The following is a 14,482-nucleotide window of genomic DNA, read 5'->3' on the forward strand; positions in this document are numbered from 1 at the left end:
CCATAAACTACTCCAAAGTAGCGGGTCCAAATACTAGGATTTGTTTTCTTGGTATCATCATCGACAGCATCCAAATGACATTTGAATTACCGCCAAACAAACTTGCAGAGTTCTCAACTTTTTTATTGGCGTATCAAAGAAAGCGCCGTGCTAGTAAAGCCCAACTCGAAACACTGTGTGGGAAGCTTAATTGGGCTGCTCAAGTAATCTGTGGTGGTCGCACATTTTTAAGACGTATCATCAACATGAAAGATTCCATCAAACACCGTCACCACAAAGTGCTGCTATCCTCCGAGTTTTATCAGGACATATTCTGGTGGTCTACCTTCATTAGCCAGTTCAATGGTACATGCAAAATTCTAGACACAAAACCTGTAACTTCATTACAAACTGATGCCTGTGATCATGGTGCGGGAGGTTATTTTTGTGGAGACTATTACTATACTAATTGGAATCTTGATTTACCACCACTTAAATCAGAACACATTAATGTGAAGGAGCTAGTCGCTATTTACCTAGCAATTTGTCGCTGGTGTTCTCAATTAAAAGACAAAAAAGTACTTATCTACACAGACAATAGGTCCGCAGCAGCATGGATTAATAAAGGATCTTGTCGAAGCCACACAGGCATGTTTCTACTGCGAATTCTCTTCTGGTTTTGTGCCTTTTACAATTTCACTTTGAAGTGTGTGTACTTCCCCGGTGTATATAATGTGATTGCAGACACATGTTCTAGGTTACATGAGCCACAAAAACTGACACACCTGTACAATTTAATACCATCTCTCCAATTTGAACCATTCACAGTAGAGGAACTCACTCACCATATGTCTTTGTCGTTTGTGAATTACAGGTGGTTCAACAGCAGAGTCCCTCCAGGGAGTGGCCGAAGACCTGAAAAGAAGGGCGTGGGCTAATTCTACGGCGGCGACTTATACTACACATCTGAGGTGCTATGTGGAATTCTGTGCGCAGTTTCGTCTAACACCTGTTCCAGCTGTGTCTGTGACGTTTCTAAATGGGTTCGTCACTTATAGTGAATGATCTTGGTTAGTGACTAGTCTACAGAAGCAAATATATACAGATATGACTACTATTTGGTAGCGTAAAACATTGCATAAATTCCGAGCGATTAACAATATCATATATAAGTATATATACAGTGGTCTGCCTGACCATCGACACCTGGTCTTAAAGATTGGGTATACAACAAACAATCTATATTCACCGACTATATCCTATAGTCGTCAACCACCCCGTGGTCACTGACCGTGTCACTGACTACTGTGTAGTCGTTAACCACCCTGTGGTTACTGGCCTAGTCGCCGACTATCGCTAGCCGATGACTCTCGACAACAGTGTTGTCGCTGACTACCTTGTAGTCGCTGACTACCTATGTAGTCGCTAACCACCTTGTGGTTATATGCCTATAGTCACTGTCCTGTGACTCCCGACAACTACGTTGTCGCCGACTACCTTGTAGTCGCTAACCACCTTGTGGTTATATAGTATAGTCACTGTCCTGTGACTCCCGACAACTACGTTGTCGCCGACTACCTTGTAGTCGCTGACTACCTATGTAGTCGCTAACCACGCTGTGGTTGTTACTACCGACTATACTATGTATGCGTAGTCATTGACCTATCACAGGTCACGAGCCGCTGCCAAACACTCTATCAAGGGGAATACTGTTATAGCATATACCTGATATTCTCCGATCTTCTCAGCTTGAGTGTTGATTTCAGACTGACATTCGTCTGCGAGCGCGGGCTTTTATACCCTCGGATTTTGTCAATCCGGGTCTCGCAAACGCTTTACTCGCTAGCGTAAACTTGACTAGCCAAGCGTGTAATACACCGAGACAACAAACAGGAAACCCGGACGCACACATGTTGTAAACAAATATGCGGCGATGCCTGATCGGTATGTGTTAATTATTATTCATTACACTACACACACGCATTCGAGGTTGAAGCTTCCACGCTTCTTAATCATCAAAACTGAATTACAAGAATCATAGAAAACACACAAGTAATGAACCATCAATAACTTTTAATATAAAGTAAAATGAATGTTTTTCTCCCCTATATGAGTCTATTCACGGCTATCACCAAATGCCTTGAAGTAGAAGAATGTCTCATCTACGGTAGTTTGCTTTACACGTTTATCAGCCTCATGATAGCGATAAGTTGTAGTGACAGTTCTCTTAGTGGTGTTTTAAAGCCGTGTCCGTCTGGACACCTACACTGACAAAACGACGGGTCACTGTTTGAGTGTGTCGTTTGATAGGTTGTTCAAGAGTTACAGGTTTGGGGATAACATTGCGTAGATCTGTTGCGCGTAACTTCTTGCTCGTTGCAACGTTTTGCTCCATGGCCGCTCTTTTCTGGTTAAAAGGCAACGTAGGTTTAGTGGACTTCCGAATGACTCTTCCAAGCAACGAATCATCATTAGGTTCCTGATCATTGCATGTTCCTTCTGCCGAGGTAGATGCTCCTTCCTCAGGTTGGAACACATGATCACTAGATTCCATTTCTGATTCCTCTGACAGTAATGGCCCCGGATCCTGTGTTTGCCAGTCTTCTGGTGATGAGACATCATGATCGCTATCCGAGTCACTATCATTACTGCTGCTGATGCTTAAGGCTACGTCGCCTTTCCCGTCAGGCTGGCTGGACACTTGTCCTACTTCAGGCTGACTATTCTTGTCTTCTGATTTCTGGTGCCTTTTCTCATGGCGGGTTAGGTATATTTGCTTTGACGTTGTAAAATTGCAGTGGCTGCAGGAGAAGGGATTCTTTTCCGCATTTTTCAAACCACAAAGCACCAGGTGCTCCTTAAGCTCATCAGTTCCAGCTGTCCGGAATTTACACATTGGGCAGGCCTTCATTGGAGTTGTTTTAGTGTTTACCATCCTGAAAGTACAGAACACTTTGATTAGAGGGAATATATATCAGTAATATCACATATTACTTTTGGCAATAATTTATTCATATTATTCTGGAAATTGTATAACATTTTAGAACAGAATATAATCAGAGTGTTTGGCAGGTGCTTTCCTATGCCTACGACCTTGTCGTGGTACTGTCTTTGTACCCTTCAGACATTCATCCTCACACTTCAACTCTGTCTCACATTCAGGTATAAGGGTAGAGGAACTCTCCTCAAATGAACTGTTCACATTCTCTCCAATTAGGTCTTGCTTGCTCTCGAAGCAACTCTCATTCACCTGTGTCTGCTGCTCTTTTACTTTTGCAAAATCTTCAGCCTTTTCATTTCGTAACCGCTGGGTTTTCTTTGGTTTCATGCGGTCCACATGAATGACTTGCATCTTTCCCTTGCGTCCACAACGTACGCGATAAGTCACGTCAGTGAGTTTGGCTATCACTCGGAATGGACCTTTCCAGCGGCAAGCAAGCTTCGGGCTTTGCCCTGGCTTGACATTAGGGAAAAAGACAAAGACATCATCACCAGCTTTAAACTGTTGCCATGAAAGTTTCTGGTCATGTAGCTTTTTCTGTCGCAACATCTGGCCTTTGACATTTCCTCGGACCAACTGATGTGCATCTTCCATCTTCTCCTGTAGTTCCCAGGCCCACGTGTTCTGTGGCAAGGCTTTCAAGTTCCGTGGCATGGAGTATTGTAGATCAAGTGGAGTAGATGTCTCTCTTCCAAGCATCATAAAATTTGGTGAATGGGAGGTAGTCTCATGTTCGGTTGACCGATATGCCATCATGACATAAGGTAAGTGTCTATCCCAGTCAGTGTGTCGTTCATTCACAAAGGCCCTTAACATTGTGACCAATGTCTTATTGAATCTCTCGACCATACCGTCCGACTGAGGGTGGTAGGGAGTGGTACGGGTCTTTTCAATCTGCAATATGTGACACATTTCCTGAAATAAAGCACTCTCGAACTGAGATCCCTGATCTGAATGGATTATGCTTGGGACTCCGAATCGACAAACAACTTCTTCCACTAGTATGCGTGCTACGGTCTCAGCGCTCATATCTCGCATAGGGAAACTCTCTGTCCACTTCGTGTAATAGTCTGAGATGACCAAGATGTGCCTGTTGCCATCATCAGTCTCAGGTAGCTCGCACAGAATGTCCATGGCTATACGCTCCATGGGATAGCCAGACTCTGTCACCTGCATAGGTGCTTTCTTCGTCTGTGTCATGTTCTTGCTTTTAGCGCACAGTGTGCAACCTGTGACATATCGTTTGACATCATCTTGCATTCCAGGCCAGTAAAACTGTTGGCGGATCTTTGCAAGGGTCTTCCTTATTCCTAGATGAGCAGCTGTTCTGTTGTCATGGGCATGGTTAAGAACTGTGCGACGCTCATCTCTAGGTATGATAACTTGAACCATATTTTTCTCTGTCTTCCTTACCAACAGGTTATCTTGCATGGACAGTGTTTCGAACTGTGACCACAAAGATTTTACTGTTTTGTTTCTGTCACCTATGGACTTGTAACCAGGCTTTTCCTCCTGCCTGACCCAGCCGATAACCAACCCTAGGTCGTCATCATCCTTTTGTTTTTCGCTCAAGGTCTTCTCCTGTATCCCTTTGTTCTCCGACTTACAGGGATCTTGACTTTTTATTACGTTGGCTGCACATGACGATGTTATGTTGTCAGCCTTCTGTTCCCAGTCCGGGTCATAGTTACACTGGCGACATGGAATCCTGCTCAAGCCATCTGCATTTTGATGTTGCTTGCCTGGTCGATGGACGATGTGCATATCATAAGAGCTTAAGACTTGCAACCATCTGGCCATTTGCCCCTCTGGGTCTTTGAAATTCAGCAACCACCTAAGTGAACTATGGTCTGTTCTGACAGTGAATTTTCTGCCATACAGGTAATGCCTGAAGTATTTTGTGAAGTTAACAACTGCCAGTAACTCCTTGCGAGTAACACAGTACTTCCTCTCCGCCTTGGTCAATGTACGACCTGCAAATGCTATTGGCCTCTCCACACCATCTACTATCTGTGATAGTGCAGCCCCGATTGCTTCATGACTCGCATCTGTGTCGAGTATGAACTCCTTACTAAAATCGGGATGAGCTAAAGTCTTTGTGCTAGTTAGCTCTTTCTTCAGAGTGTCAAATGCTGTTTGACACTGGGGTGTCCAGTCAAATTTCCGCCCCTTCTCTGTCAGTTTGTGTAGACTTTTTGCAATTGCAGAAAAGTCCCTGACAAATTTTCTGTAGTAACTACAGAATCCTAAGAATGATCGCAACTGCTTAACGTTGACAGGCACCGGCCACTCTGCCACTTTCTTCACTTTATCAGGGTCAGTGGAGATACCTTCCTCCGAGATCTTGTGGCCTAGGAAAATTACTTCCTTAGCAAACAGACAACATTTGCGTGCTTTAAGCTTTAACCCCGCTTCTTGGAGTCGATTGAATACTTGTCTGAGATTCTCGACCATTTCTTCAAATGTCTTTCCGGTCACAATAACGTCGTCCAGGTATATCAAGCAAGTCTGCCACTGTAAACCTGCTAACACTGTCTCCATCAGTCTCTCGAATGTTGCAGGAGCTGATGCTAGACCAAATGGCATGACCGTAAATTCGTATAGCCCTGTCCTTGTTGCAAAAGCAGTTTTCTGCCGATCTTCAGGTGCCAACTCAACTTGCCAATATCCAGAGTTAAGGTCCAATGTTGAGAACCATGAGCAACCTGACATCTGATCAAGAGCCTCATCGATTCTTGGAAGTGGATACGCATCAGGGATGCTGACAGCATTCAGCTGTCTATAGTCCACACAAAATCGTAAGCTTCCGTCCTTCTTTTTCACTAGGACAATGCCAGAGCTCCAGGGACTGGATGACTTCTGAATAATTCCCCGATCAAGCATGTCTTTGACCTGCCTATCAACCTCAGGACCGAGGTTACCCGGAACTCTTCTGACTGGCTGTTTTATTGGTCTGACGCCCCCTGTATTAATCTTATGTTGGGTTACACCCGTTCTACCCAGATCGTCGTCAGTAACAGCAAAAAGTGCCTGGTTTGCAATCAGCAACTCGAATGCAGCATTGTACTGCTCTTCTGTAAGATTGGGCTTGGACTCATCCAATAATGATTGAATGTCAGCCCTCAGTCCGACTGTCTTCTTAGGCGTTGGGTTGTCGACATCTCCCATTACCTTATCGACAGTGCTGACTTGTGCAATCGTCGTCCCAGGGTAAAACTGTTGACTTTCGTTACACAGATTCATCAATCTTACAGGCACAGTGGTATCATACTGTACAAGTGCCCTGGCGACTAATGCCTTTTCCGTTTTAAGGAAAGTATCGGGCTTCTCAACTAGAAGCAGATTACTGACGGTTTCGCCCTCTGGTAGGCATACCTTTCCCTGAACCACAACCTCGGTGTTGGCGGGGAGTGTCACTTTCTCTACCAAGGAAAGTCGGTAACAACCCATACTGCCCTTATAGGTTGTCGGTATTTCAACACCGTCAAGAGTGAGAACACCTCTTGTGAAATCAAGGGAACCATTTCGGGCCTGCATAGCGTCAAGTCCTAGAATACCATCGGTATTTATCTTGGCAACAATGCCTTCAACACAAATATTCTTTGTGCTGTTAAGTTTCATAACAAAACTGCCCTTGCCTTTGACCTTTATTTTTTCACCACTGGCTGTTAATACCTCTTGGCGAACTTGACTCAGTCGGGGTTTCGCTGAATCCGGAACTTGATCAAAGACGCGCTCTGATATAATGGTGACTGTCGCCCCCGTATCAACCAAAAGATTTACTTTTGTTCCGTGCAGTTCGGCAGCTATATACATGCCTGCCTCTTGCACTGCAGTTGAGGACCCTATACCAGCTCTCGGCTTCTTCCGTCGCTGTCGACGGCGAGTGTTTACTTGCTGGGCACCAGCCTGTTTCTGATCTTTATTGACATCTTTCTTTTTGTTAGGTTTAGGACAGTTTCTCTTGAAGTGTCCCTCCTCACCACAATTAAAACAGCTTCTGTTTTTGACTGTATTGGTTTTTGTGTTTGGCTTGCTCTTAGTTTTTATCTTTCCAACATCTTTCTCTAATGACTCTAACTTCTTCTGCATATCTTGCAACAGCTTAAGCATCTCTGACTGTTCAGATGGTTCAGCAGTAGTGTTACGGAGATATGACTGGCCTTCTGTTGACTTCTTCTCGCAGCGGTTGTAGGCTTCTAACTCTACTGACAACTGTATAGCCTCAGTCAAATTCTTAGGCCTAGCCTGCTTGATGCGTATGCGCATCTCTGAGTCTGCGAGGGCCTCTATGAACTGCTGCTTGGCCAATGTTTCCTTAACATCACTCGACACAGTACGGTATGTTAAGTTTACAAGCCGCCTGATGGCTTGCCCCAACTCTGGTAGAGTTTCGTTAGCCTTTTGGCGTCTCTCCATTAACTGGACCCTATACAACTCCGTCTGGTTAGGGGGAGCAAACCTTTCTTCTAAGGCTTTGACCAGTGCCCCATAATCCTCCTGCTCAGCAATATCGAGGTCACCTAATATGCCCTGAGCTTGGCCTCGTAGCGACACCGCTAGGTGGAGACCTTTCTCACTAGTGGACCAGCGATTTATTCTCGAGCAAGCCTCGAAATGTGACCTAAAGTCAACCCATGGAGTTGTGCCATCGTACGTTGATGCTTTCACATTAACAGTTTTCTTTCTTTGTTTCCTGGTCGTGTCGCTGACTTCGCCATGCTCATCATCTGATTCATCAACATCATGACCAGTAGTTCTGTATGATTGTTTCTTGCGTGTCGTGACATGGTCAAACTCGTGACTACCTGATATGGGCCCTTTGGTTTGTTCTGATGTCGCCGGTTTTGTTCTTGCCAACAGATTGTAACTGTCAGTTTTCATTTGCAACATCTGTTCTCTGAGATCGCTGATCTCTTTCTCAACCTTTTGGATACTTTCATTTTGTAACCCCAAACTCGTATCAAGGTTCAGTTTCACCACTTTTGGGCGAGTATCCTTCTCCCTAGTCCCCAACCCAGAGTCAGTAGCTGAACTTTTGCCATATGGTATATTGGGTATATAGGGTTGTGAGAATGGGGTAGAGAAATCAAAATTCCGCTGACCGGTATTGTCAAAATCAAGGCCATGGTCAGACTCATCACCCAAAAGATCACGGATATTGGCTTCCGCCATGATGATTGAGAACAACAAACAACCACACCGTTTTGTGATTTTATTACAAAAACAATTTACAGTACTGTAATATCAATAAGAATTTCAAAGTGTAGACTGATACAATTATATTACAAAAACGTTGTCAAATAACCAAGATCCACACCGCTGCCACCAAAAACTGTGACGTTTCTAAATGGGTTCGTCACTTATAGTGAATGATCTTGGTTAGTGACTAGTCTACAGAAGCAAATATATACAGATATGACTACTATTTGGTAGCGTAAAACATTGCATAAATTCCGAGCGATTAACAATATCATATGTAAGTATATATACAGTGGTCTGCCTGACCATCGACACCTGGTCTTAAAGATTGGGTATACAACAAACAATCTATATTCACCGACTATATCCTATAGTCGTCAACCACCCCGTGGTCACTGACCGTGTCACTGACTACTGTGTAGTCGTTAACCACCCTGTGGTTACTGGCCTAGTCGCCGACTATCGCTAGCCGATGACTCTCGACAACAGTGTTGTCGCTGACTACCTTGTAGTCGCTGACTACCTATGTAGTCGCTAACCACCTTGTGGTTATATGCCTATAGTCACTGTCCTGTGACTCCCGACAACTACGTTGTCGCCGACTACCTTGTAGTCGCTAACCACCTTGTGGTTATATAGTATAGTCACTGTCCTGTGACTCCCGACAACTACGTTGTCGCCGACTACCTTGTAGTCGCTGACTACCTATGTAGTCGCTAACCACGCTGTGGTTGTTACTACCGACTATACTATGTATGCGTAGTCATTGACCTATCACAGGTCACGAGCCGCTGCCAAACACTCTATCAAGGGGAATACTGTTATAGCATATACCTGATATTCTCCGATCTTCTCAGCTTGAGTGTTGATTTCAGACTGACATTCGTCTGCGAGCGCGGGCTTTTATACCCTCGGATTTTGTCAATCCGGGTCTCGCAAACGCTTTACTCGCTAGCGTAAACTTGACTAGCCAAGCGTGTAATACACCGAGACAACAAACAGGAAACCCGGACGCACACATGTTGTAAACAAATATGCGGCGATGCCTGATCGGTATGTGTTAATTATTATTCATTACACGTTTTAACAACCTCAAGATGTGTATATCGCCTATCTGGTATCGGTAAAGCACTTTCGATTTAGTACAGTTAGACAATACCTCAACATAATCACTCACCTTCACAAGTGTTCAAATTTACCTGATCCCCTAAAGGGAGACTACCACCTGCAGACGGAGTTATCCGGAGTTAAACGTGTGTTGGGTGTCGCGCAAAAGCCTGTTGATGTTATTACACCTCAAATTCTACAAGCAATACATTCAACTCTAACTATGGACAACCTACAAGACATATCCTTTTGGTGTGCATGCTTAGTAGCCTTTTTTGGCCTACTACGGCCAGGTAATGTGGTAGTTCGCCAAGCCTTCAACAAGGATAGAGATCTACGGAGAGTGGATGTTTTAGCCTGTGAATGGGGGTTCATCATTTTTCTCCGTTGGACAAAGACAATTCAATATAGGGAGAAGGTAGTGGAAGTGTACCTCCCCAAATTAGAAAAATCTAGTGTATTGTGTCCAGCAAGTGCTATTTTAGTATTATTACAGCTATCCAAGTCTGCAGACCCTTTGGGCCCTTTGTTTCTTCAGAACGATGGGTCGGCCCTGTGTTATAGAACTTTTCTCAGTTTGCTTCATGGCTGCTTGACAAAGGCCGGCATTCCATCCTCGAATATCAAAGGACATTCTTTCCGTAGAGGTGGAGCCACGTGGCTCAACAAACTAGGTGTTCCTGTGGACGTTATCAAGCATATTGGTCTTTGGTCCAGTGAAGCTGTCTATAGATATATAGAACATGACAATGATGTAAAATTGCGTACTATGCAAGAATTTACAAAATCAGTTGCGTTGAATTGATGTTTTGTGCACAAGCTAACCACGCCTGGCTGTCTCCATATTTTTCCATTTGTACATATACCATAACTATTATTTTTTTCCCATAACCAATTACTTCACTAATCAACCAATTTTCACTGGGCTTGGGGTTAAAGTTTTTTAGACATTTCAACTTTTCAATTTTTCTCTATATGTACAATTAATTTATTTTATTTTTACTGTCAATGGATATTGACTTGTAATAATTTTATGTGTAAATGTTTATTAAATTTGCCCAGTCTTTATGTTGGTTGGTTGCTGTTGTCATTTAGATAGCTTTACACTTAACATTTATATCGTACAAAGTGATAATTTTGGTAAAATTAAATTTTGTAAGACTGTAAATATATGCAGGCCTCTGGGGCCTTTTCCGGACATGGCGGTTAGAGTTACTCCCATGGCCAAAAGGTTTTGTCATAAAATTTATACATAGATACATAGATACATAGATTTATTCTGACAACATACATGTTAACATGTACAGGATTTTTTATAATCCTATAATAGTCAGCTCTTAGAAATTCACGGATTTATTTTTTCAGTGTATAAATACTTTAGTGGCTGATTTTTCCAATGTGAATCGAGTTCATATTCAAATTGCTTAACTGTCCTAGACTGAACAACATTTGATGGGAGACTGTTCCAAGTATTCACGACTCTGGGTAAACGAGTGTTTTCTCACGCACAGCCTTGAATGCTCTTTGTACACTTTCAAATCATGTCCGCGGGTACTTGATCCCTGGTTGATTGAAAACAAATCTGCGACTTCTTTATCGTATTTTCCAGAAAGTATTTTGTACATTTCAATCATATCCCCACGTGACCGCCTGTATGCTAACGTTGGAAGTTGGAGTTTACGCAAACGTTCTGTATATGGCAAAGTTGAGAGACCTGGCACTTGCTTTGTTGCTCGACGTTGAACGTTTTCTATTGTTGTTACATGCTTTTCCAAATACGGACACCAGGCTTGAACAGCATATTCAATATGAGGCCTAACTAATGCCGTGTATAAAAGTTTAAAACTGCTCTGGTCCATGTATTCCATTGTCCTCCGCAACACTCCCATGATTGAATTTGCTTTGTTGACCTTTTCACATATATGTTTGTCAAAGGTAAGTTTATCATCTATGGTGACACCAATATCCTTCTCCGAGTCAACAAATTTTAAAAATTGGGCATTTTCCTTCAGTCTGTATCCATATTTAGTTGTATTTGAATATCCCAATCGCATCATTTTACATTTGTCTGGGTGGAAGCAGAGTTTCCAAATATCTGACCATTGGCTTAATGAATATATATCATGTTGTAATATTTTGCAATCCTCTTCATTTTTTATTGATCTAAAAGCTTTCGTATCATCCGCATACAGATAGGTGTCTGTCCCGGTACTTGTTACATCGGGCATATCATTTATATAGAGAACAAAGAGAAGTGGTCCCAACACAGATCCTTGTGGTATCCCGCTTAAAACTGGATTCCACTCCGACGTTTTGCCATTCACTACAACTCTTTGTTTTCTTCCAAACAGAAAGGCTTGGATCCAGATTGAAAACTGACCACCGATGCCATATTTTGCGAGTTTATGTACTAGTCGGCCATGAGGTACTTTGTCGAAAGCCTTCAAGTCACAGTATATAATATCCACGCATGCTCCTTTATCCAAAATATCTGTCCATTTATCCATGACATTGATAAGTTGAAGAACCGTGGATCTACTGTCTATAAAACCAAACTGAGCGTTACTAAATAGCTTATTTCTTTTCATGTGACTCATTATTTTATCCCTTATTATTGATTCTAATAATTTACAAACAACACTGGTCAGGCTTACTGGTCTGTAGTTTGAAGCCTCCTTCCGATCTCCTTTCTTAAATATTGCCGTTATATTAGCGCATTTCCAGTCCGCAGGTAATTTCCCAGTGTCGATTGATGTTTGAAATATTAATGTTAGAGGATGGCATATAATATCGCGTGTCTCTTTAAGAACTCTAGGATGGATCATATCCGGTCCAGGTGATTTTGAAATTTTCAACTTCATTAGCTTCTTCTGCACGACTTCTGGTGAAATATTTAATTGAGTGATCGGTTCCACATCAATCTTTTCAATATCAGGTAGTGATTTATCTTTATCTTGGGTAAACACTGTCTGGAAAAAATTAGCTAGTACATTTGCTTTTTCATCATCTGTTGTAGTGATATCCTCTTTGTTATTATTTTTGTACAGATTTGAAATATTGGATTTAGTTGTTGTCTTAGATTTCGCGTATCTCCAGAACTTTTTAGGATTGTCCTTTACTTGTTGTGCTATTTGTTTCTCCACGTAATTTTACCGCCTTCCTTGTGAGTGACCTTACTTGATTCCTTACTTTACAATATTCTGCGTAGACTTCTTGATCCCGAGTGGACATATATCTGTTCCATAATCTTGCCTTATTTTTGATTTTAGACAATGTCTTTTTATCTAGACAACTTTTGTGGTTACTTAATTTGCGCGATGGTTTTATTTGTTGTACTGGAACTGTGTCCCTGATTGAGTTTTCAAGTATCTCTTTAAATTTTGACCACAGCTGTTCCACATCATCTTTACAATCCAAAAAACTATTTTTAAGTTTTCGGGACAGTTCTTGAAAATTTGCCTTTTCATATACATATCGCGTTTTCATATTATTTTCCATTTCCACACTGAAATTACAACGTATTCCGATGACTGAGTGATCACTTTTCCCTAAAGGAGGATCGAGTTGAATCTGTTCTATACAATCTTCCTTATCGGTTAGAATCAAATCTATAACGCTAGGGTTATCCGTTCCACGTCCACGGGTGGGCTGCCGTATATGCTGATACATGTAACAGTCGCGTACGGTTTCAACGAATTTGAATTGTTTTGAAGCTTCACCACACTTAGTATTACAGACTGACCAATCAATGCCTGGTAAGTTCAAGTCTCCAAATAGTATTTTGCAGCTGTACTTCATTTCTGTTGTTTTTAACAGTAAAGCACACATGTTTTTGAAATTTTCTTCAGTCGCATTTGGACTTCTGTACAAGGAACCAACTAGTACTTTATCCTTGGCGTTGATATCCACTTCACACAAAATATGTTCATCAAATTCAATGCTGGTGATCTGGGAATATCTAAGACTATTTTTTATATATATGACCATTCCTCTTCCGAGCGATTTATTTGTCACATTTAGTGATATCATTCCATATCCCTCTATATTATATTCAGAAAGTTCAATTTCTCTTTTACAATTCTTTGGTTTAACTTCAGAAATAGCTATTATATCTGGGTTTTCTCGAATTATCAATTTTCTTAACTCCTGTAATTTATGTTGGGTCAAAGTATCTGCATTTGTAAAAAGAATGTTGAGATGATTGTGTATATCTGTGTACAGCGAGTCTAATCTTTCCGCACTTTATCCCACGGTGGGCCGCGAACTACGTATTTCCATTCCCCCGACTTTTCACTACGCGATTTTGCCTCCGTGACTTTTTCCTTTAATAACTTTCTTTCTTCCTGTGTCATGTCATGAGTGACACTGATATTTTTAATACTTTCGTCAGTTACCTCGGCGAGATTTTTTAAGTTGCTCATGAACAAATTCTTTGCTTGATAATCCTTAAAAATTACTTTAACTGGCCTCGTATTTCCTATTCCGCTGTCCTTTTGTTCTCTTTTGCCAAGTCTCGTGATTTTTCTCACGTTATCTTTCGTAGTTCTCATGATATCACAGAGGCGATTCACAAATGATTCATCCTCATGTTTCCTTGTTTCCGCATTCTCCGATTCTACCTCTTTGATGTTGAATATAATTATATTATTCTCTCGTGACTTTCTCTCGTTGATTTCAGTCAAGACCTCCTTAGGCTTGCTGACAACTTGGCTGTACGTCCTCGGCTCTTCTTTCCTTGCTTTATCTCTCTCGTCTAAAAGTTGCTTCACCCGACTTTCATCGCATTTTGTCGCCATCTTTACCTCGAGATCGGCTATTCTATCTTCATAGACGGACATGAACTCTTTACATCTCATTTCTATCTCCATATCAGCATTCACTATTCTTTCCACAGTCTCTCTGCAGTCCGAACAGAACCACATAGAGTCCGAGTTCTTTAACATATCGTATTCTGCCTTCTTTTTATGAAGGCATTTTATGCAATGTTCGAGCTTACATCTTCTGCATTTCAGTAGCCTCGCTTCTGATAGTTGGAAGTCGACCATGCAAGTATTGCACTTCAATGTACTTTCTGCATCTTCATCGCTATTTGATGGAGTGACATACTGATGGGCTTTCGTCTTGGATCCACTCCTGGAAGCTGATTTCTTTGCTGTAACTAAGGCCGCTCCGCCATTGTCTTTGGCACTTCCG

The 14,482-nt window shown here is 42.0% G+C and overlaps 1 protein-coding gene across 1 annotated transcript; it reads right to left on the minus strand.

Moving 5' to 3' along the window:
* Nucleotides 1-2,032: 2,032 nt before the first annotated feature.
* Nucleotides 2,033-9,255, minus strand: LOC138327416 (uncharacterized). The gene is made up of 2 exons (XM_069273485.1): nucleotides 9,017-9,255; nucleotides 2,033-2,915 (listed from the first exon to the last, which is right to left on the minus strand). Exon 2 carries the CDS (start codon nucleotides 2,912-2,914, stop codon nucleotides 2,207-2,209), a length of 708 nt encoding a protein of 235 aa, XP_069129586.1. The 5' UTR covers nucleotide 2,915; nucleotides 9,017-9,255; the 3' UTR covers nucleotides 2,033-2,206.
* Nucleotides 9,256-14,482: the final 5,227 nt, after the last annotated feature.

The sequence above is a fragment of the Argopecten irradians genome, chromosome 7, assembly GCF_041381155.1.
Source record: "Argopecten irradians isolate NY chromosome 7, Ai_NY, whole genome shotgun sequence".
Taxonomy (NCBI): Eukaryota; Metazoa; Mollusca; class Bivalvia; order Pectinida; family Pectinidae; genus Argopecten; species Argopecten irradians.

What these genes read in the sequence shown, in the direction of transcription:
- LOC138327416 (XM_069273485.1), bottom strand. Translation starts at nt 2,914, where the DNA reads ATGGTAAACACTAAAACAACTCCAATGAAGGCCTGCCCAATGTGTAAA.